Source organism: Psammomys obesus, unplaced genomic scaffold, assembly GCF_907164565.1.
Source record: "Psammomys obesus unplaced genomic scaffold, mPsaObe1.curated_primary_1811, whole genome shotgun sequence".
NCBI classification, from domain to species: Eukaryota; Metazoa; Chordata; class Mammalia; order Rodentia; family Muridae; genus Psammomys; species Psammomys obesus.
Genome location: NW_026596051.1, coordinates 44,422,646 through 44,445,144, shown reverse-complemented (window position 1 = coordinate 44,445,144; position 22,499 = coordinate 44,422,646). Strand labels below are relative to the sequence as shown.

General features: G+C 39.1%; 1 protein-coding gene across 1 annotated transcript in view; it reads left to right on the top strand.

Annotated features, from left to right (window-relative positions):
• Window positions 1-22,499, top strand: part of Arap2 (ArfGAP with RhoGAP domain, ankyrin repeat and PH domain 2) — a 155,829-nt gene that overhangs the window by 79,329 nt on the left and 54,001 nt on the right. The window contains exons 10-19 of the mRNA XM_055623805.1: window positions 417-532; window positions 2,446-2,645; window positions 6,228-6,313; window positions 6,954-7,136; window positions 7,544-7,718; window positions 8,132-8,266; window positions 12,236-12,380; window positions 14,041-14,143; window positions 14,927-15,125; window positions 15,296-15,359. Of these exons, the coding sequence (XP_055479780.1) occupies window positions 417-532; window positions 2,446-2,645; window positions 6,228-6,313; window positions 6,954-7,136; window positions 7,544-7,718; window positions 8,132-8,266; window positions 12,236-12,380; window positions 14,041-14,143; window positions 14,927-15,125; window positions 15,296-15,359 (1,406 nt within the window). The remainder of the gene's footprint in view (window positions 1-416; window positions 533-2,445; window positions 2,646-6,227; window positions 6,314-6,953; window positions 7,137-7,543; window positions 7,719-8,131; window positions 8,267-12,235; window positions 12,381-14,040; window positions 14,144-14,926; window positions 15,126-15,295; window positions 15,360-22,499) is intronic.

Genomic DNA, 22,499 nt, shown 5'->3' with positions numbered 1-22,499 from the left:
GGTTTTAGTGACCCTTTCACGGAGTCACTTATAAGATATCCTGCACATCAGATATTTACATCACAATTCAAACTAACAAAATTACAATTATGAAGTGGCCACAGAAATACTTTTATGTAAAGTTGGTCGTTACCACAACATGAGGAACTGTACGAAGGGGTTGTAGCATGAGGAAGGTTTTTGCCTTGTCAACTTATCTTTCATTATGAAGGACATCAACTTTCAGTGCAGCCTAGGCGGGTTCCATGTTATCGTTCACTGGACAGGACCCCCTACTGTGAGGACTGATCTTTCCACTTTCTAGGTGAGCCTGCGCACACACACACACACGTAGTAACCTTTCTAGGAGCTTCCAGGTAACAAAGACACTATGGTTGTGTTTTCTGAAGTTGTTCTGAATTTTTGTTCCATCCTAGGATTTTAAGAGTGGGCTTGGTATTACTGTAATTCCCATGAATGTTGCAAATGTAAAGCGAGTAGATCGAGCTGCGAAACCATCTTTTGAGTTAATCACTCCATACCGGAGTTTCAGGTAAGCTGTTTGTAAACATGTGCATGTGTGTGTTTACGAGTACTGAGGGGCCTGGGCAGTTCATTCTGTAACGCTGCTCACGGGGTTACACTTTATTGGCTAGTTAGAATCATGTAGGAAATCACTGTAAGTGGCTTGAATAGCTGCAACAGGCAAAGATACTTTCTTCATGTGTCTTGGGTTGCTTCTTCTTTTAGTACTTTGTTTATAGACTGAGAATGTTGAATATGTTAGTTCTCTTACATTTTAGAAGGAATAAAAGAAGTCTGGTATTGTTTTCAGCTTTTCTTTTAGCCTAGTCGAATGGATCCCACTTTGAGATTGGCTTTTAGTTATGGTTGCTGCGTGTGGTTTCTTCCAGTGCCTCAGCTCAGCGTCATGCTGGCTCTGATGGATCACATGAAGTCACTGATTCAGATATTTAACATCGTGCTCTATGCATGAAATGTGTTCTCTCTGAGGAATTGCAGCATGATGACAATAAGCAATAGCTAATGTACATAGCATTTTAATCATAAGCAGTGATTCCATAGATTCAGTGTATGCTATAGACAGGGGCCAATTTGCTGAGTGCAGCTACATTGTTATATTTGTCCCAAATGACACTCACCAGGTTGTTTGTAAGTCAGAGGCAATTGCTTTAGACCTTTGAGTGGCTTTAATTATTTCTTATACTGAGTATCACATACGTTTTGTTTCTCAAAATATGTAGGTGGGCTCCAATCTTGATTAAAATTATCAAATAAAGAATAAACACTTTCATTTCACCCTTGCAGATCTGGAGCTCGGGTTGTAGCTCAGGGGCACTGCACTGGCCTGGCCTAACATACGCAAGGCCTGTCTCCCCCTCACTAACTGCACATCACACACACACACACACACACACGCACACACACACACACACACACACACAAATAGGTCCCAGTCTCAGCTGAATTCAAATGCTGGCTGTAACTAACCTCTAGGAGAACTTAAAGCCACTAAGAACTTTGTGAATAGTGGAGTAGTGATGGAATCATAGAGTTCTTCCGAAACCATGATTTCCTTAAGCCACCCATTTTCTGGACTATTTGGAATAGTCAGCCACCAATTATCTGCCACCAATTATTTTCATAACGTGTCAGTTCATTACAGTTTATAGAACCAAAATTTTAAAGTGACAGATAGCTTACAGTGGCTCTTGTTCTGAGTCATTGTGACATAGCTAGATATTACCTATAGTAAACAATCAATAAATCTTTCTTTAAGGGTAGCATTGCTGTTTAATATTTTATCATTCAGTGAGAGTGAGAGAACCCACCAATACCAAGAAATCAGATGGTGAGAGCTGGCTAAAATTGAGTTAGAAATCCTTTAAAATAGTAACTGTTTAAAACATTTCTTGTTTCTCAATCTCTTAGTGCCATCTGGCCAGTCTTCTAATATAAAGAATTCCATTTTTAAATCTGACAAAAATCACAATTTCTGGTGGGTGTTTTTTTTTTTTTTTTTTTTTGATAATTTTACTTTTAGAATATGATGTCATACTTGCCTGGTAAAATATTCCAGCAGTCCTGGAACCATGCCAGTCTCTTTTTTGGTTATTATATAATCCATTGCTTAAGAAACACAGCTCTCATTTGTTTTGATCTACCAAGGCAATTCCTGTATATTTTGATCAGATATAATAAGCACATTAATTTTGGTTGAAGTTATGTGAACAAGGCCATAAGCATTATGGAAAATCAAAAGAAAAAGAAAATGATTTGTTAAATTAGATAATTTTTAATAGAAAAAGACAATCCAATACTGCCCAGCAGGCACAATTTTACTTGCTGTTTAATTTGTGGCTGAAATGAATATGCAAACTGAACATCCTGCTTAATTGGCCTGTACAAGAGAGATCAATAATGCAGAAATGTTAATTGTTTCAGCTTCACAGCAGAGTCTGAGAAAGAGAAACAGGAGTGGATTGAAGCTGTGCAGCAGTCAATAGCAGAAACTCTCTCTGATTATGAAGTAGCTGAGAAGATTTGGTTCAATGAGTCCAACAGGAGCTGTGCAGACTGTAAAGCCCCCGACCCTGACTGGGCGTCCATCAATCTCTGTGTTGTCATCTGCAAGAAGTGTGCAGGTAATTAGTGATGAGCTGGGCCCGTCTCTGCTGGGTGGCAGATTGGCACTGACTCATCTTTGTTATGGAACACAGCGTGTCCTAGGTAATGGTTGTGAAAAGTGAAAGCAGGCAAACCTTATTAAATGGAAGTCCCTTCAGAAACGTCTCGCGATTCTATCTTCAATTCTATTGGAGCTGATATAGAAATTTATTTTTAAGTATATAATAATATTTTGAGTTTACTGGTCCGTGTTTTTAAAATAACATGTTTAAATGTTTTTTTTTTTTAAGTTTAGAATGCATCCAGAAGAGGTTTGGATATTTGCATGAATACTTTGAGTTATGGTCTAACTAACCATTGCTTCAAGGTGGATTCTTTACATTGAATACCTTGTAGACACTGTGCTTGTATGCCAGACCTGACATCTTCTATAGCTTGCATTTGAAGTGAAGTATTTCTCACTTGAGTTTATGCTTATGTGAAAAAGCTACTGCTACGAATGCCGTTCTTCTTGTGACCCTGTGCCTGGCTCTCTGGTATCTCCAGTTCATCTGTGAGCCCTGATCTATATCCAAGAGTGTGGATAGAAGTGGACCCTGGTTCACTGAAATGTCTCGTGAGGTTCAGGGAGGACTTGGAGAAATGTAGTCAGTTTCTATCTTCCAGCCACTCCCCCCTCCCTTCCTTGCCTCCTTGCCTCCTACAGATACCCCCAACTCAAACTCTCTCTGTCTCTCTCTCCCCCCCTCTCTCTCACAAACACACACGCATGCATGCATGCATGGATTTTACCTGGAACACCAGTTCCGATGCAGTTCTGCACAGGTAGGAAGCTGTATGACAAAGTTCAACAGATACAGAAATCACTATTGCAAGGGTGATCAGAGCAAAATTGAAGTTGGCTGCCAGGCTGGGGACCATATAGGACAGGAGCTTCTGACCGCGCTTAAGCAGAGACAGTAGAGCTGCAGCAGCGGTCTAGAACCTAGGCATTTTCTGGACTTCTGTTGTGTTCCATTTCTAATGGCACTAAAGTAGCTTTTCTCACCACTAAATTAATGTTGCAGTGCCAGAAAAAATCAGCCCTGCCATGATCCTCTGTTTAGTGTTGCCTCCCTTCTGCTTTCCTCTCCCATCTCACTGGGAGAGAGCTTTGTTTTGCTCCTCACTCTTCCTCTTGTGCTCCATTTATTTCTTTTCTCCTCAGGATCGGTTAATCACTTACCTAGTCTCTTGAGTATTTAAACTAGTGTTGGTTTCATCATGTAAGCTTGCATCAGACTGTTTTGTTAACACTGAGCTTTAGTGCCTTCTTTGCATCACTGTCTGCTCGTTTTCTCCTTTCGAGGTCAAGGTGATCTCCTGACTCTGCTGGGCACAGGTTTTCTTCCTTTCTTTAACTTCGTTTTCCTTCGTCCCTTTGTAATCAGCCTTCTCCTTGTTCAACCAGTACAAGTGTTTACACTGCATTTACCAGTGTATTTGGCCTTGCAGTCTCCGTTTGTTCTGTGCGTATTTGTCTACTCTGTAATGTTTGCGATCTGTGGCTAGTAAGTCTCTCTTTGGTGACAGTCCTCCTCAACTCCAGTAAACGCTGCTGCCGTGCTGTCTCTCTGGTTGTCAGCCGTGCTTAGGTAACCTCACCACTTCATGCTGCTGAAGTCCAGGTGTGTCTTTGGCTCTGTTTTCAGTTCTCAGTTTTTCTCTCGACTGGAACCTAGCACTCACTTTTTAAAGATGATTTCCACTCCCTCTGAGAATCTCTGATCAGTTTTTCCAGAGATACTAAAGAACTCACATGCCATTGCTGCCTCCAGCCCAGTGCATAACCCTGCACGTTTCCACTTGGTTCTACACTGGGGAGACGTTGTGTTGCCTGCCGTGCACTCAGGCCTGGAATGAAAGGGATCATTGGCTCAGGCTTTCTGGAAAGTCCATGGCATCTCACTGCAGTTCCTATTTCTGTCCAGTTCTCTTGCCTCCAGTTAAAGCTCAGATATTCTATCTATTTTTTTTATCAGTATTGTTATTTTGCCTGCATATATGTCTATGAGCGTGTGTATGCCTGGTGCCCGTGGAGGCCAGGAAAGGCCGTAGGGTCCTTTGAAACTACATCTGCAGATGGCTGTGAGGCACCCGGTGGGAAATTGAACCCTGGTCCTCTAGAAGAGCAGCCAGTTTTCTTAAGTGCTGAGCTGACTCTCTGGTTCCCTGGGCTTCTCTGTTCTCTGTTCTTGCTAGCATAGGATGCTTTAGCCTCTCTGTCTGCAACTCCCAGGTGTCTAATGCTGCCTTCCGGTCATAATTAAAAGTTCGTAGAATGTGAACTCCTGCTACGGGACTTTGTGCCCTAAAGTATTTTCATCTCTTCAATAAAGGAAGAAAAAGCCTCTGATTTAGTATAGTACACAATGAAGAGTCATTGCTGTTCCTAAACATAGTGTCTCAAGCTCAATGAAAGTTCTTATATAGATGGTTTTCATTTCAGCTTAGTTTTGAGATACACTTAAGTATCAGTTGATTTACAGTGCACACCTGATACTGATATAATTCTCTCATCCCTTTCTTAAGAGGAAAGCAGTAGGACAGAAAATCCACGTCAGATCCTCGTGCTTGTTTTGTTAATTGTCATTACTAGATTGTCTGGTATTGATTGCAATATTTATATGCATGAGATTTAACTGACCATAAAGTTTGACTTGTTTGTAGAACACTTCTAGCAGGTACAAAGGCCTAGGTTCATTCCCATACTGTCAAGAGGCGAAAAAACAGGTTCGGTGATCAAACGGGCAAGCGTGCGCGCACACACACACACACACACACACACACCACACACACACCACACCACCCATGAACACACACACAATATTCTTCCTAAAGTATAGTTTTATGGCAGTACATGATTGTAAAAAACCTAATTTTTTTAAACAGTAAATATTAACCCACTTTAGTTAGTTATGCCTTTTTTTGCATAATCACCAGAAATATTCTTAATGGTTTTGGTATTTAGGAGAGTAGTTTCTGGGATTCTGCAAATTGATGTTATACATATGAATAAATAGTGTGTGTGCATGTGTGTATTTAAGCAGGTACACACGTGTAGTGGATATGACACATATGTATGTTCATCTGGAGTTTGAAAGACAGCCTTTTCGTGGTATCCCTCCAGTACCGGCTACGTTTAGTCACTTAGTTTGCTAGCTAGTTATTTTTGTGAGACAAGTCCTCTCACTAACCTAGACATTGTGTGGTAGGCTAGTTTGGCTGGACACCAGGTCCAAAGGGCCCTCTGCCTCCCCAGCACCAGGGCTACAGACACATACCACCAGGCTATTTCTGTGTGGTTTTCAGAGACGGAGTTCAGGTCTTTACGTGCAATGAAAATACCTTCCTGACTGAATTATCTCTCCATCCCTCACCTACACAGCAATGTATGGCGATTGGGGAGGGAAGGGATTGCTGGGAAATGAATGTAAGGTCTCATACATATGGACAAGCCCTTCAGCTATAGTCCTAGCCCTCCTGTACATTTTTTTTAAATAAGATAACATAAATTCACAGTCAAATTAAAATTGAAATATACTTGTCTCGTTGTTCAGGACAACATAGATCTCTGGGACCGAAAGACTCTAAAGTTAGAAGTCTGAAAATGGATGCCAGTATTTGGAGCAATGAGCTCATTGAGGTAAGACCTGTCTGCTAGGCAGAGTGAACGCAAGCAGGGTGAGGTTGGTGGGCAGTGGTGGGCAGTGGCCATCAGTTACTCTTGTGAAGACATTCTTAGAGGAAGTTCTCACTGTGCTATGAAAATGGCATATAGCTTCCCAAATTAGATAGTTATTTTTAAAACAAACACTACAGAGAACTTTAATGATACTTAGAGATGTAAAGCTGTGACAACTCTGATGAAAGTGAGAACTTGGTTTCTTATTTTAACCTGAATGGAAAAGTATTAGAAAGGGGAATGAAAGGAAAAAGCTGACAAAAAAAAAAAAGAAGAAGAAGAAGCTGGGGTAAGCTTGGTCATTCACTCACCAGGTCTACTCCCTGTTTCTTGTCTCCATTTCCTCTCCTTTTCTAGTTTTTCTCATTGAGACATACCATCTGCACAACTGTTTTAATGAGCTTGTTTGTTTCACTATGAGTTTGAAGAGTAAGGTTACTTTCATTGCATTTGGTTTCCCAGCTGATGCCTTGAGAGTTCAGGCTTTCAAGCTTTCTTCTACATTTTATATTGAATTAGGGTTTAGTTTAGAATGTTAATCAATTTTGAAGCTTTAAGAGCATTTAATGAAATTACACATTTTTTTCCTTTTCCATTTTAGCTATTTATTGTCATTGGAAACAAGAGAGCAAATGACTTTTGGGCTGGTAACCTTCAAAAGGATGAAGAGTTACAGATGGATGCACCAGTTGAAAAGAGAAAAACCTTTATTACCCAGAAATACAAAGAAGGAAAATTCAGAAAGACTCTTTTAGCATCTCTGACCAAAGACGAGTTAAATAAGGTGAATAAAATATAGCACTATGCGTGGATTGAAATGCTATTTATTGATGTATATAAACACTCAGTATAGATCGTTCAGTGGACCCTTTATTATGGCATTTGAAATGTTTTAAACTTCTGAGCATCAGCTGTTATGTAATATTATCACAAGTGTTTTAGAGCATCTATGATGGATTGGAAGGTTCAGAAACAGAACATCATAGAACTGAGACCTTGAGGCCTTGACTTATAACTTTACCCCATACATAGTGGACCTTGGTACCTACTGCCTGATTCAAGTCATACATTTTATTAATATTGGAAAAAAGAAATGCACACTTCCTTAGCACATTGTTGGACAAGCATTTCTATGAAGAGCCGGGCTCCCATTCACCTCCTGTGAATGCTGTATGTTCTGTCACTGGCCAGGCTCTGTGTGCTGCGGTAGTGAAGCCGGATGTGCTGGAGACGATGGCCCTGCTCTTCAGTGGAGCTGATGTCATGTGTGCCACAGGAGACCCTGTGCACAGTACCCCTTACCTGCTGGCCAAGAAGGCTGGGCAGACGCTGCAGATGGAATTCCTCTACCATAACAAGTTCTCAGGTTTGTCCATCACCTGTACTGACCGCTCTCTTCACATATATCCCTGGAAAAAAAAAAGTACAAATACATTAATTTTAGACCATGAAAAATGCAAAATTACTAAAGTACTGCTTTACAGTAAAAAAGATGTAGGATTCATATCTTTTATAGTCCTTTAATCTTATAAATGGAAGATTAAAATACTTAATCCTACATAATCATTTCTTCCAAAATTGAATCTGGTTTTCATATTTGAATAACAAGTATGGCTTGGGTGCTTTCTTGAAAACTTTATGCAAAGTGAAATCTCTATTTATTTGGTCATAAACCAGGACCTAGTTTTCTTCTAGTTCAAAACTTTGTCACAGTTCCTAAACAAAGGAGAACCTTATGATGTTTAGTATTCATGTGTGAAATCGCTTTGACTTTTCTAGATTTCCCTCAGCATGACACTCATTCTGAGGGTGGGTCGAGTCAGGAGGCTTCCCAGTCCACCTTCCTCTGTGACTTCCTGTATCAGGCTCCTACCTCCGCTTCAAGAGTCTCTACAGAGAAACGGCTCCTTGAAGGTATCCTTTCTGCTATTTGTAGATTGTGTTTCTGGATAAAATGGCAGAGTGCAGGGAATCTTATGAAGGAAGTGGGAAATAGTAAGACCTGGAGAGGACAGGAGCTCCACAAGGACAGCAACAGATCCAAAAAGTCTGGGCACAGGGGTCTTTTCTGAAACTGATACTCCAGCCAAGGACCACTCATGGATATAGCCTGGAACCCCTGCACAGAGCAGTTCAGTATCCAAGTGGATTCCATAGTAATGGGAAGAGGGACTGTCTCTGACAGGAACTGATTGGCCTGCTCTTTGATCACCTCCCCCTGAGGGGGAACAGCCTTACTAGGCCACAGAAGAAGACAATGCAGCCACTCCTGCTGAGACCTGATAGACTAGGATCAGAGGGATGGGGAGGAGGACCTTTCCTATCAGGGGACTGGGAGAGACACCTGTGGGCAAGAGGGAGGGAGGGATTGGGAGGGGAGGAAGGAGGGAGGTACAGGGCTACAAAGTGAATAAACTGTAATTAATAAAAACACCCAACTTATGTTTATCTGTAGGGATTATTTTACTGTAAATTCTTTGTAGGATGCTTCAGACCAGAATTATTTCAGATTTCACTTTTTGTTTGTTTGTATTTGGTAATATTTTCATAGCCTTTAACAATTAAATGTTCCTAATCCAAAACAATCTCAAATCTAAAATTCTAAATTTGGGGAATTTGAATCTTAACTGAATTTTTTTCAGATGTTTGTAACACTTTTAATTTCAGATATATTGATAAAGTATGTTTAAGCTTTATTTTATTAAATTTGCATAATACCACAAACAAAGTTAAGGTTAAACTGCATCATTAGATTTTTCTGAAAAAAAAAAAAATTATCGTGTCAGGCCCTGCTTTAAGGACTTTGTGCTCAGTAATTGGTGGCCACATAAAAAGACTAGACCAAAATAATGTTATGTAGTTTTCACAGGAAGAAGGAAGGAGCCGTTCAATATTTCAATTCTGTGTTGTAGCCATTTCATCCTGATAGCAATCTGAAGGGAGAGTAGAAAGGAATATCAATCTGCTTTAAACTTACATTGGTTTTTTCCAATAATGCATTGATTCTCATTGTTATCTTTTCCTTGGCCTAAGGTGTAATAAGTGACAAGCTTTTTAAAAGGTTTGCAGGAGAAACCCATCAATCAATCATAACAATTACTAAACTTTTGCATAATACCAAAAACAAAGTACTTGCCAATAATTTTTCTGATTTCTAGATTATTATAGAGCTCCTTTCAGTCTTTAATTTAGTACAAATATCAAGTCAAGAATTTGAAATAGAAAATTTTAAGTTTTTCAATATAACAAACTATTGCCTGAACTAATAGTAGGCTCATCAGATCTCTTTAAGTCTTTGATTGTACGTGTGGTTTGATCATAAGCCAGTGATTCATTAGAGTTTGATTTATCAGTAGTCAACTAAGATTAAAAAATTAAATGAATAATATCCTAGAAATGAATAAATTTATCTACATATTAATGTATTTCATAGTTGTATTATTAGATATTGTTCATTTTCTATAACAATTAATTTTTTATTTGAACTTCATATGCACATTAGAAAACAGGATATTTGGGTTTAAGTATTTTCTGAGTTTCAGGCAGTGAGAGTCTTGTCATTCATATCCCCACTACCACAGAGAAATGGGGAAACTTCCCAATTAAAGGATACAGTTGCTGGCATAAAGCGTATTTTGTTAGGAAAGAGCTGCCCCAAGTAGCACAAGCTAAACTCAGAAGAATCGTGTTTCTGGGCCTGATTCTTAGCCCTCTCAAGATCCAGCAATACTGCTACTGTTGCTGAATGCCAGCTTTATAGGGAAAAAATGAATTGTTTGGAAAGACGTAGAGATTAAAGTGTGCCTGTCACCTTTGTCTCTGAAAGGCAAGCACCGGACAGTTCCACTCCGTCAGCCCTTGTCAGCACAGAACTGGAAACAAAATGATTAAAAACAAAGGAGTCTAGGAATGAAATGCACGCATTCTCCAGAGTCTCGGAGCTTTCTCATTGTCTGTCCAGCTTTTGCCCATCTCAGGTCCATGGAGCTCTTGCTTATGAAGACAGATCTGTATTTTGCTTTTTCTTTTCTCGGTTTAGTGTTCATGAAAAGAAAGATTGATAGCCCTTGTTAAACCTCTCCACAGAGCTGAATAATAGCACCCTGGTCTTGTTTTCCTTTTCCCCTCCTCAGCCCAGTGTGTTTCCCCTAGTATCGGGCTTTGATTAGTTCGTGCAGCCTTTGCTTTCTAAAAAGGAAGGGGTTAACCGGACAGTCCTCTATTCATTCTGTTCATAATTAATTTCATACACTAACAAGGATTTTTTTTTCTAGGAAAAGCCTAAGTTGTTTTACTTTAAAAATATGTTTTCAAGACCAAAGCATATTTTTTTAAAATGAAACAATTACTGATACATATTCCTATCACAAGCAGAAGCTGAGTATCATCACTTTAGGAAATTTGAAAGATGACTTCATGGTTTTAGAAAATGATAGTGTTTCCATACCTCCTTCAGATTTATTGTGTGCACACAGCGTAGAATATGGGAACTCTCTGCTTTGATACACTGGAAGTGGTAGTTATATGGTGGAACTGTAATAAGCATGTAGGTGTTTTGCTCAGGGGTTAAAGGGTACCTTCCAAAAGGAACCTGTTTGGATTCTTCCTCCCTCATATAATAACTATTCATGTGACCTGCAGAAGGTTAGTTAGCTTCTCTCTACCTATGAAAAGTGTCCAGGTCGGTGGTTAGGCACAGGCATGCCTTTCTGCAGGTCAGTGGATCCATGCATATAATTAGAACATGCATGGCATGTGGACATGAGAAGGCTGATGGAAATGGGGCTTTCAAGGGCTCACGGTGAGCACGGTGCCTTCTGGATCCCTGTAAGCCTCTGGTTCAGGTGCATTGTCCTCCATGCGTCAGTTGACAAGCCCAGTTCTAAATCAGAACACCATATCACTCTGTGGGCTGCTGAGCTACATTGCCTGTGGAATTATACACAGGGTTTAGATAATTACGACATGAAGGTTTGTCTTCCTTGCCCCAAACATCACATCTGAAGAGAAATTAAAAGCCTCCTCTTTCGGCTCACATACTAACTCCTGTCTGTTAATTAAGCCACATCCTCAGAGTTACCTGTTATATGGTCTTTCATTTTGGTGTACATCTTACAAAATCTGCTCTAATGGTTTGGTTTCTGTAGCAGAGAGGGGCTCTCTGGAGTAGACAGAATTTCACTATCTTTCATTGCTTCCCAAATCAACAAGAATGACAGGCTTTTCCCCTCATTGCCTAGCTTGTCTGACCTCTGGCCCATTTCTAAAGCAAGTGATGTAATACAGATGATCAAGCTACAGGACATATTCTCTTCAAGCCCTCCTTTCTAATGTAAATAGAACTACCTTGTAATGGCAAGTGAGCTGCAGGCCATCCACAAGAAACTAGTATCACTATGTATCGATAAAACTTTGGTTTTCCAGATGATGGTGGTCTGTTTTGGCCTCTGTCCTTCATGTGCTGACCCCTGTATTAAAAGTAGTTTAAAACTCCTAAAGAGGACACTATGGACATTGCAGTTTCTTCTTTTACATCCTTCTGAATCAATGGATTTGGTTTTATTTTTTGTTCTACTTTTGTTCTGCTCATAATACTCTGTGCAGACTTCAGTCTTTGTGACTCCAGAGTTGTTTTTCATTTTTTCACTTTATGAGTTGGTGTGTTTTTCTGGTCAGCAATGTCGTATTCATTTTTGTCTGGAACATTCTTTATAGTTAGATGATAATTTTTTGAAAGCAAAAGTATGTATCAACTTTGTCTTACGAGGTCCCTTATCTAAAATAGGGAATTTTGTCCATTTCTTTAGTTGAATGCAGTCATGGTTTATTTTGAAAGGTTTATATATAACTCCATTTTCTATTTGCTTTGTTTTAAATTCTTAGATTCCAATAAAAAATGGTGTGTTCTGGAAGGTGGCTTCTTGAGTTACTACGAAGATGACAAGTGTACCACACCTAACGGCACTATTAACATCAGTGAAGTCATCTGCCTGGCTGTCCATAAAGAAGACTTCTATTTGAATACTGGGTAGGTCTGCCCTGTTTGGGAGATGAAAGGGACTAGTATTCACTGTAACAGGTGATGGGGATTTAGTTATCTTTCATGTTCTTCCATTGTTTCCTATTAAAAGGTTCTATGGTGTCATTAATCCAGTTTATTTTATTTGAAACCTCCGCAGGAAATTTTCTAAAACGTAGTTAATAGTATTACATTCCATTGTTGATCATTGAAGTGCTTTTGTTTCTATGATTAATTTAAATAGTGGGCTAAAAGCAAAAGTCATATATTTGTTTAAAGGGCGTCATATATAAAACAGATGAGAAAGAAGGTTCTGTGATTATTGGCTCATATTAAAGTAAACAAAATATCAAGTTCATCAGGTAAGCACTCTCCCATTGAGCTACATCCACAACCCTCAAACGTATTAAATAGCAAATTCAAAGAAAAATCTCAAGATACATTTGGGTACTTGGGTGGTCTGAAAATGTGGAAACAGTAAGAATCATTTATGTAATGTCTTTTACTTATTTAAAAACTGGAATGAGCCTCGGAGGGAATGAGCCTCAGAGGTTGTTTTAGAAACAACCTGAGAGATGCTGATGTGAACGTATCTTACTCTGTTTTATAGTACAGTTAATGAAAATTTATAAACATTAAAATCAAAGGTAGTCTCAGGAACAGAGATTTTAGTAATTTTTTTTGAGAGAAGAGATTTGCAATGATGTTATTTATATTAAATAATGTAAACTCCTTTTTCATTTTTACATCTAACCAGTATGTTCTACTACTTTAAAGTCATAATGGAAGGTGCTTTTTTTTTAATTAAATATTTGTTGATGTTGCATAAACTAATTATTAATTTGATTTTCCTTTGATTTTTTAAACTTTCAAGGTGAATTATTCTTTTTTAATTTTTATTAATTACAGTTTATTCACTTTACATCCCAGCTGCAGCCCCCTCATCTATCCCCTCCCAATACCACCTTCCCTCCCTCTTCTTCTCCTATGCTCCTCTCTGAGTCCACTGATAGGGGAAGTCCTTTTCCCCTTCCATCTGACCCTAGTCTATCCAGTCTCATAAGGACTGGCTTCATTGTCTTTCTCTGTGGACTGGTAAGGCTGCTCCCTCCTCAGGTGGTGGTGATGAAAGAGCCAGCCCCTGAATTCATGTCAGAGAGAGCTCCTATTCCAATTACTCAGCTCTTGGACACTGAGCTGCCATGGGCTACAACTGTGCAGGGGTTCTAGGTTATCTCTATACATGGTCCTTGGTTGGAGTATCAGTCTCACAGAAGACCCCTGTGCCCATATTTTCTGGTTCTGTTGCTCTCCTTGTGGAGCTCCTGTCCTCTCCAGGTCCCACTATCTCCCCCTACTTTCATAAGATTCCCTGCACTCTGCCCAAAGTTTGGTTATGAATCTCAGCATCTGCTTTGATACCCTGCTAGGTAGAGTCTTTCAGAGGCCCTCTGTGTAGGCTCCTGTCCTGTTCCCTGTTTTCTCCCTCTTCTGATTTCCTTCTACTTTGCCATTTTGCATGAAAATTGAGCATCTTACCCTGGGTCCTCCTTATTGATTTGCTTCTTTCTGTGTACAGATTTTAGTATTATTATCCTATATGTCTAATATCCACTTATAAGTGAGTATTATTCTTAGTGGTGGGTCTTTTTATTTGTGGTTGCTGCAGGCCGATCTTTGTCTTTGAGATCTACTTACCTTCGGAACGTGTCTTTTTGTTTGGAGCTGAAACATCTCAGATTCAAAGAAAATGGACAGAAACTATAGCCAAGGTATTTAAATTTTATAGTCTCTTAAGTCCAGGGAAGATATTTAACTTGTGTTCTGTAGTTGACTTTCAAAGGTTCATAAACATTTTAGTTATAATTTTAGGAAGAAAGTTTTTCATGTTTTCAAAGTTGGCCATTACGAAAGGTTAAAAACAGACTTTCTAGGGCCTGAAACAGACAAGAAATTTATGTAGAACTTTTCCAAAAATGGTTTCTACAAGCTAATTCCTTTTTATGATTATTAAGGTAGTCTTCATATTTTAAAGTCATTTTTTACTCCATGCCTTCTTATGGATATGTTACTTACCCTAATGTACACGAGGAAAGGAACAGACCCAGAGCTCACATGGGAGCCTGACCTTTCTAAAGATTTCACAAACTAAGAAAGAAAATTTCTTGCTTTCTGTGCATACTAAGAATAGAAAGCGTATGGTACTGGTGCTGAAAAACATACATTAACCATTTGCTTTAAATCTCATAGTTTTTAACTAATTTTTTGAGTTTGGTATTTACTTAGGAGTCTTTGGGAGGGTGGGATTGGGAGGGAAAGAGGGAAGGGGCTACAGCTGGGATACAAGTGAATGACCTGTGATTAAAATAAAAACAAACAAACAAATAAATAAATAGATAGATAAACAGACAAATAAATAGATAAATAAATAAATAAAAAGGAGTCTTTAAAATAGGTAAACAAATGTAACTTTTCTAGTTTCCCTCTATCAATAGATAGGGAAGGGCTTTCCTATTTTCACTGTCTTTCTTACTCTTCTGTATTTGTTTTAACAGCATTTTGTTCCCTTTGTTGCTGAAAACTTAACAGAAGCTGACTATGATTTGATTGGTCAACTCTTCTACAAAGACTGCCATGCCCTGGACCAGTGGAGAAAAGGCTGGTTTGCTATGGACAAGTCTAGTTTGTACTTTTGCCTTCAAACGCAAGAAGCTCAGGAAGACAGGATGCACCTTCGAAGACTGCAGGAGCTAAGTAAGGGGATCCCTGCCCCTTGTTGGACAGCGCTCGCCATTGCATGTGGTGATGCCCACTTCACAGGGAGTTTGGAGGCTTCTCCCCAGACGTGTGTCTAGGTTATGTTAAGTGTGTATCTGTGCATATTTGAACACTAAAGAGAAACATTCTTTCTTTTGTCTCTGCAGCAGTCAGCACGATGGTTCAAAATGGGGAAAAATTAGATGTGTTACTCTTGGTAGAGAAAGGGAGGTAAGTGATTTTTTGTCATTTTCCCCCATTTCTCAGCACTTAGGGAGCAGTATATTTTCGTTAAGTTCTCAAGGGAGAAACCATTAGTTTAAAATTTGAGAAAATCTTATTTTTATAAACTGTGTTGGGCTTTCACCTAGACAGTTTACAGCAAAAAAAGAGAGAGAGAGAAAGAGAAAGAAAAAAGAAAAGAAAAACACAGTTTTTTCATATGTTGTCTTATAATAAGGTATCATGATTGATGTTAACTCTGTAGACCTGTGATAGGAGTTTGATGGCTGTAGTGGTATTTTTAGGATCTACAAATGGCCTACACTACAAGTGGCCTGTGTATATGTCTAGTTAATAGCTATGACTTGACTTCTTGAAGACGTATAGTTTTACGTGAACTGTTAATTAAGCATCTACTAGGCATCAGGAAAGAATGGCTTGACCTGTTGAGGATAGAGTGATGCAAAAATAGACAAGCTCTCTGCCCTCATATAGCATATGTCCCAAAGTCTGTACTTTAGTGGAAGAAATTATAAAAATCAACAACAGAACCCCCAAACAAACACATGCAAAAGAAGACATATGCTTTACCATTGCCAATCAGTTATTAATCCTGTGAAGAAAAAGAACCAAATTAATGAAAAAGAGTGAATAAGAATCATGTTCTGTGCCAGTGAGGGTAAGAGCACAAAGGAATGGATGTGTGCATAAAGTGAAGAGGCCTATGATCTAGAACATGAGACACTGTGTTCCAGACACCCAGGCACTGATCATTGAAGATCCCCTTAGAAGGCCGAGCTTGGTATGCTCAAGGTGTGCTGTCTCACCGAGGCAGGGAGGCTGAATGAGTGAGAGAACCCCTAGGGCCTGGTAATGTGGGGCCTTAGGTCATAGTATATAAAGAATGTATTTATATATGTGCACATTATTCTAAGCATGACGGTAAGTGACTCAAACTTTAAAATAGAGTGATCCCATTTATATTTTTATTTATTATCTTTTTATTCAGTTTACATCATGCTTGTAGCCTCATCGCTCCTCCCCTCACAGTCCCACTCTGTCTCTCTCCCTCCTCACGTCCCCCTCCCCCATGCCTATTCTTCAGAAAAGGGAGCTCCCTTTCCCATCCACTCCAGCTCATCAAGTTACACCAGGACTGAGCTTGTCCTCTTTCCCTGTGGCCTAGCAAGGCAGTCCCACAAACGGGAAGTGATCAAAAGCTGCCAAGGGAGTCCTTGCCCGATGCAGCCCCACTTCTCTTACTCAGGACCCACATGAGGCCTATGCTGCCCATCTGCTCCCTCTTTGAAGAAGGCCTACGGCCATTTATGCATGGTCATTGGCCAATGCTTCAGTCTCAGCAAATCCTTCTGTCTCAGCAAATCCTTCTGGGCCCTGGTTAGTTGGCCCTGTTTAACTCTTCTTGTGGAGCTCCTGTCACCTCCAGGTCCTGTTGTCTTTCCTCCCACTCTTCCACAAGACTCCCTAAGCATTGCTCGATGTTTGTCTAGAAGTCTCAGCATCTGTTTTGAGGCACTGTGGGTAGAGCCTCTCAAAGGACAACTCTGACAGACTCCTGTCTGCAAGCTTAGCAGAGGATCGTTCATAGTGTCAGGGGTTGGCTCTGGGTCTTTGGTTTGGGCCAGGCATTGTTTGGCCATTCCCCCAGTCTCTGCTCTTTCTGATCTTTTTAAAGAAATCTTCCATTCTGACTCCTGATGAATGACTCTGGGGATAGGAGTAATGCTCAGTGAGAGTTTGTCACAGAGTTAAGCGAGCGACTGTTTACCTGAGACTCTTAAGTGTTGGTGAGTGGTTAGATGGATCAAGAAACAGTATGACGTGCGCATAGTAGATTGGTGTTCTACTCAAGGATGGCTCCAGAGTTTTGGCTGCAGCAATTACATGAGCTGCGGCGCTGTTTTTGAGATGGCAGCACATACAGAGTAGAGACTGCAGTAGCGGATTAGGAACTCATCTGGGGATGCAGCGACACGGAGGTGTCAGACAGACAGCAAGATGAAAAGTAACAAATAATGGAAGAATTAGAGTAAATGAAATATGGTGATGCATCATGATAACTCCATTTTCCTTGACCCTTCTTGAAGAGTTGCCATCTTAAACCACAGACCGTTTAACACAGCTCAGAGGTGTCTGGAGGATGATGAAATTAGAGAGTAGGATATCTTACATAGGAATGCAATATGTGAACAGTTTCTTTTAGGACGCTCTGTACCAGTACAAAGATGAGAGAAGACCAGAAAAGAGAGGGATTAAAGACAGAAGGGGCAAGCATGGGGCAGTTATTCCAGCTGAGACCCTATGAAGAGTGGGGATAAGTGGTGTGGGACACCGAGCCCATTCATCCTGGGTGTAGGATGTTCCTGTGTGAATGGGACGTAAAGGTATTCTGGGCTTCTACCCTGGGTGACTGTATGCAAATGTACACTTGTTCAGCTGTCTCGTAGCTGGCTTGTTAATTATTGCCATAACTATTGGAAAGCTGTTTTAATGCTATGCCAAAATAAGAGAATTTCATCACTTTATGTACCTTTTCATCTCCTTTGGTCTGCTATACCTTTGGTAAGTAATGACTGTCAGCTAAATTAAAGTTCACTTGCCTTATAAAATTGTTACTTTGGAAATAAAACAACTTCCAGTTACTCGTGTTGGTTTTTTGTGGAGATAATGTGACTACACCAGGGGCGGTAATACCAATCAGCCACAAGTTTTAACCTTCAGGGTTTGTTGTTGTTATTAACAGTTTCAGTCAGAGAAATTAATCATAAATAAGCTTAATGAATTAATTTCATATATTCCCTGTTCCTTTCTACCTTTGGTTACAAGGTGTATAAATTCTCTAATGTTTCTTAATGGCAAGGGGGAAAAATGATTTCCTCAACTGAAAAACTTCATAAATTGATAATCACCCACTACATATATTCCCTACTTAAATATATATTTTTGTCTTCCTGATAATTTTCTCTGTATGCATAGCATGAGTGTGTTTAGAGAGAAGAATATTGCAATAATATTTTCCACACACAGAACAAGTTTGCTCTAAAAGGCTCTAAGCAGAAGGTATACCAGATGGCCTCCGTTTAATGTGTATTCTTTGTGTTCTTTAAAAATTACTATTTTGGAAAATAAAGCTTTCGTGATCACACTTAAGGGTTTCTGCTGTGCTGGCTGGTGCTGTTACTGGGACATAAAATCTATGTCCTCTGCGGTGACTTGTTGGAAGTTCTTTGTGTATAAAGGCAATCGTGGTTTGATTAGACTTTGTAAGTTAGTGAATATACAGACTAAGAAGTCATAGGCATTTTCCTAGACAGTTGATCCTACCTCCACTTGACTGAAATACTCAGTGGATTACAACACCTTTTCCTCAAGGTTAGAAACTGCCTGGGCTCTTTAACCCACACTTTCTGTTCACGTCTTTCAAATAAGCCACCTTCTTCACTGTCTTTTGTTCCAGAGCTGCATGCACACTTGTCAAATATACTTGTCATTGAGCCTTTGCCGAACGGCCTTCGGTTATATTAAACAAAGGAAGTATCTCAGCTGTGTTATTAGAAACAGGACTGACAGTGACATGTTTTCGAGTTTTTGTTTCCAGTCCCCTGGCTGACTGGGAAAGCACATTGCACTTGGTGGCTCCCAAGGCTGACTGCATTTTGGTTTTAATTGCACACCCCAGACATAATGAATCTAACACTGGGGAATAAACACCATGTCAATATGTTCCACAAATTTGAAACTAAGTACTTTGCTCAGTTTGGGAGATTAGTACCCTAAATTCAAGATCCTTATTTTCTATTAAATTATTCTGTATGTTCTTCCTTTCCCAGTTGGAATTGTGCTTTATGGGAGAGGTTATGTTAGTGATCCTCCTGAGGCTAAATTATCTTAAAGTGGTTTCTAAATTGTGCATGTAATTGCAAATTAAACAGTAGCCCATTGCCCAAAATACCAGCTTGACTGCTTTTGCAAAATTTGTGATTTAATTCTTAGTAATGCATTCATCTGAATTTTGCACAAAAAAGCAAACAAACAAAAACAGAGATTCTTTTTCCTTCATCACACCTACAGATTTATTTTACTTAGAAAATGATTGCTCTGTTGTAAATTTAAATGCTTTATGGTAAAGAAAATTTAAATGGAGAACGTTATTATAAAAGATGGGTCTTGAGCATAAAGTTTATTTGTTTCAACAGTTTGCTTTTATTTAGAAGCATCTCCATATACCAGCATGTAACGTTATGGAGAAAATATGGGTGTAATGGGAAAAGCTGAGGCAGGAGGATTGTAGTGAATTTAAGGCCAGCCTGGGCTACAGAGTGAGATTCTGTCTCAAAAAGCATAAATAAGTTACGAAGTCTATTAATAAATGAAAAATTGAAGAGAAAAGTGTAGAAAATAATGAGACTCTCTCTTTCCAGGGTGTAAGTGGGCAGGATGATCTCTCCTCCAAAGAAAAAGTACGTTATCCTAGAACTTGAATTCCAGGAGAGTACCATGAGGGAACTGAGATTCCAAGGCTTTGAAGAGTCAGATGCTGTGGGATTAGAGAACTTGTGTGAAATAGGAACATATGTGCTCCAAGTAGGATTTAACCTCAAGAACTTGAAGACAAAATCTGGTCCAGGGCCTTGAAAAGATAGGAAAATGGCATAGTGCATTTCCAGTTAAATTAAAATTTGTAAGAATTTCAGGACCTTTTCAAGAATGCAGAAAGCATCCTTAAAGAACATTTTAAAAGTTATTGTTAAATGTGAGGATGTGAATTCATTCTGCAGTCAGTGAAATAGCAACAAAGCTTTGAGCAGACTTGTAACATTTTTTTTCTCCTATTGCACATACAAGCATTTGTCTGATAGTGTGAGAGATGAGAGTGGAAAACTAGCTTTATCATCCTTAAGGAATCAGGTGGCTTGAGGCTGTTTTCTGAGCTCTAGGCTTCAGCATAAGCAATCTATTTATAATAATCTTTCCTGATTTATTATTCTTGATCTTGCCACCTCTACGTCTGCATGTCTGCATATTCTCTTAATAATTAGCAGTTTCATTTTTCTTACTGAAATTCTATCTCTGTGTCCCAGTTTCTTATGTAACGCAGGAGGGGAAAAAGTCTCTAAATTAAAATGAAGATGTGAGGGTCACACTGCTAAATGCAGAGTGCCAGACACCTCTTCTATCATCATGGAATCACTCACATGGCCCGCACATGCTGTTCCTCTTTAAATAACTAGAAAAGTCGACAGAATAGAGAGAGCAACTGTTTTCAGATTTTGTAACAGTTGCTGTTTCTGGAGAATGATTGCAGAGAGAAAAGAATCAACTGAGGTGAGACTTTAGGTAGTCCAGGCTTTCTCAGACACTTAGAGAACGAAACCCAGACACAATGTGGCAGGCACATTTCCGAGATGGGAGTCCCACAAGCCTGGGTTCACGTGAGTTTCAAAGCAGAAAGGTAAATGTGAAGTTCTGAAGTCTTTGTAGGAGGGTTTGTTGTTTTGCTTTGCAGTTGTTGTGGGTTTGTTTTTCTATGAAAGTGTGCATTTATTTTTGCATCCTTTCCTCAGGACCTGTTTGCAGTGTGAATGCCCAAGAGGTCAGGCAGAAACACCTCCAGGAGTCTCACTAACCAGTAACCTTTGCGGCATATGTAGTAGTGACGCATGTTCCGGTTCTTATCTGCCCTGGTTAGAGCAATGTTGTTGCATATGCTGGACATTTGGTAAGGACCCATACCAGACAGTGTCCGAGTGTGAGGCCTAATTCAGCCTTAGACCTTAATGGATGTTCTGTTTTCACAGTAAGCTTAAAATAGATCCTCAAAAGGCCAGTAGCTTAACAAATACCTTAGTTCTCTGAGTTGAACAGAATGTGATGGGAAGACATCACAATCTCACTCAGAGTCTTCATGCTGTTTAATGTTCAGGTCAAATTATGAGTGGTGTTTAAAACTCATAATAGTAATAACCAGTTCATAGATATATCAAAAATAAAAGCTAGTGTAATTAGCAAATACTGTAAAACTAATGTTTAAATATTATAAATATATCCTGAGATGTCAAAGAACACATGTATTATTATAAATGTTTAATTGAGGGGAAAATTGTAGCACAGTCCAGTCTTGAACTTATTCTTCTCATCCTCAGCTTCCTAAGTGTTGAGATTGCAGTATACGCTAGATATATATACATAAATGGGGCAAATGTAACTTCTAGAGCTCAAAAAACACAATATTTGAAAAGATATATTCAGTACAAATGTGGGTTCTTGGGCTGAGAATCTGTCTCAGGGATACAGCAATCGCTAACATGCTGGCAAGCCACGTGCTTGACCCACATACTGAAAAGGAAAAATATATATAAATAAAGTCGATAAAGTCATTTTTTTTTTTGTGTTCTCTAAGTAGAAGAAAGAACAGCAAATAAACATTACTATTGGCAAGGGTAAGAAGAAACTTTACTGTGGGTCATTTTATTCTTTAAAATAAGATGGAATTTTATGGACAATTTTATACTTATTTTACACTTAAAATACAATTAAACAGTTCAGATAACATGAACTAAGCAATCATGTTCAGCATGAAAAACAAACTTGATAAAAAGTATAAATAATAGAATGACAATTGAAATACAGTTGCAAATCTTGGACTGTAGTTAAAAATAAAATATGTAATACTTTTTTTCAGGTTTAGAAACGTAAATGTGGGCTTGATGGTTCACCTCTGTTGCCTTACATTTTGGAGGCCAAAACAGGAAGATTATAAATTAGAGGCGAGCCTAGATTATATATTACATTCTACCCAATCCTTGTCTTGAACCTTTTCTATAGCTGCCAATTTAGAAATTTTGTTACTTAAATGAGCTTATTAAGGAAAAAGACAAAACAAGATAAAATATCAGTAAGGCAGTGGTGGTGCCTAGCTTTATTCCCAGCACTTGGGAGTCAGAGGCAGGCAGTTCTCATGAGTTTGAGGCCTGCCTGGTCTACAGAGTAAGTTCTAGGACAGCCAGGGCTACACAGAGAAACCGTTTCTGTTTCAACAAACTGAAGGAATAAATGTTTGGTGAATGGAAAACTTAAGATTCTAAAACAGCAGTAAGAGGGTTGGTTAGGTATGATATAAAATCAACA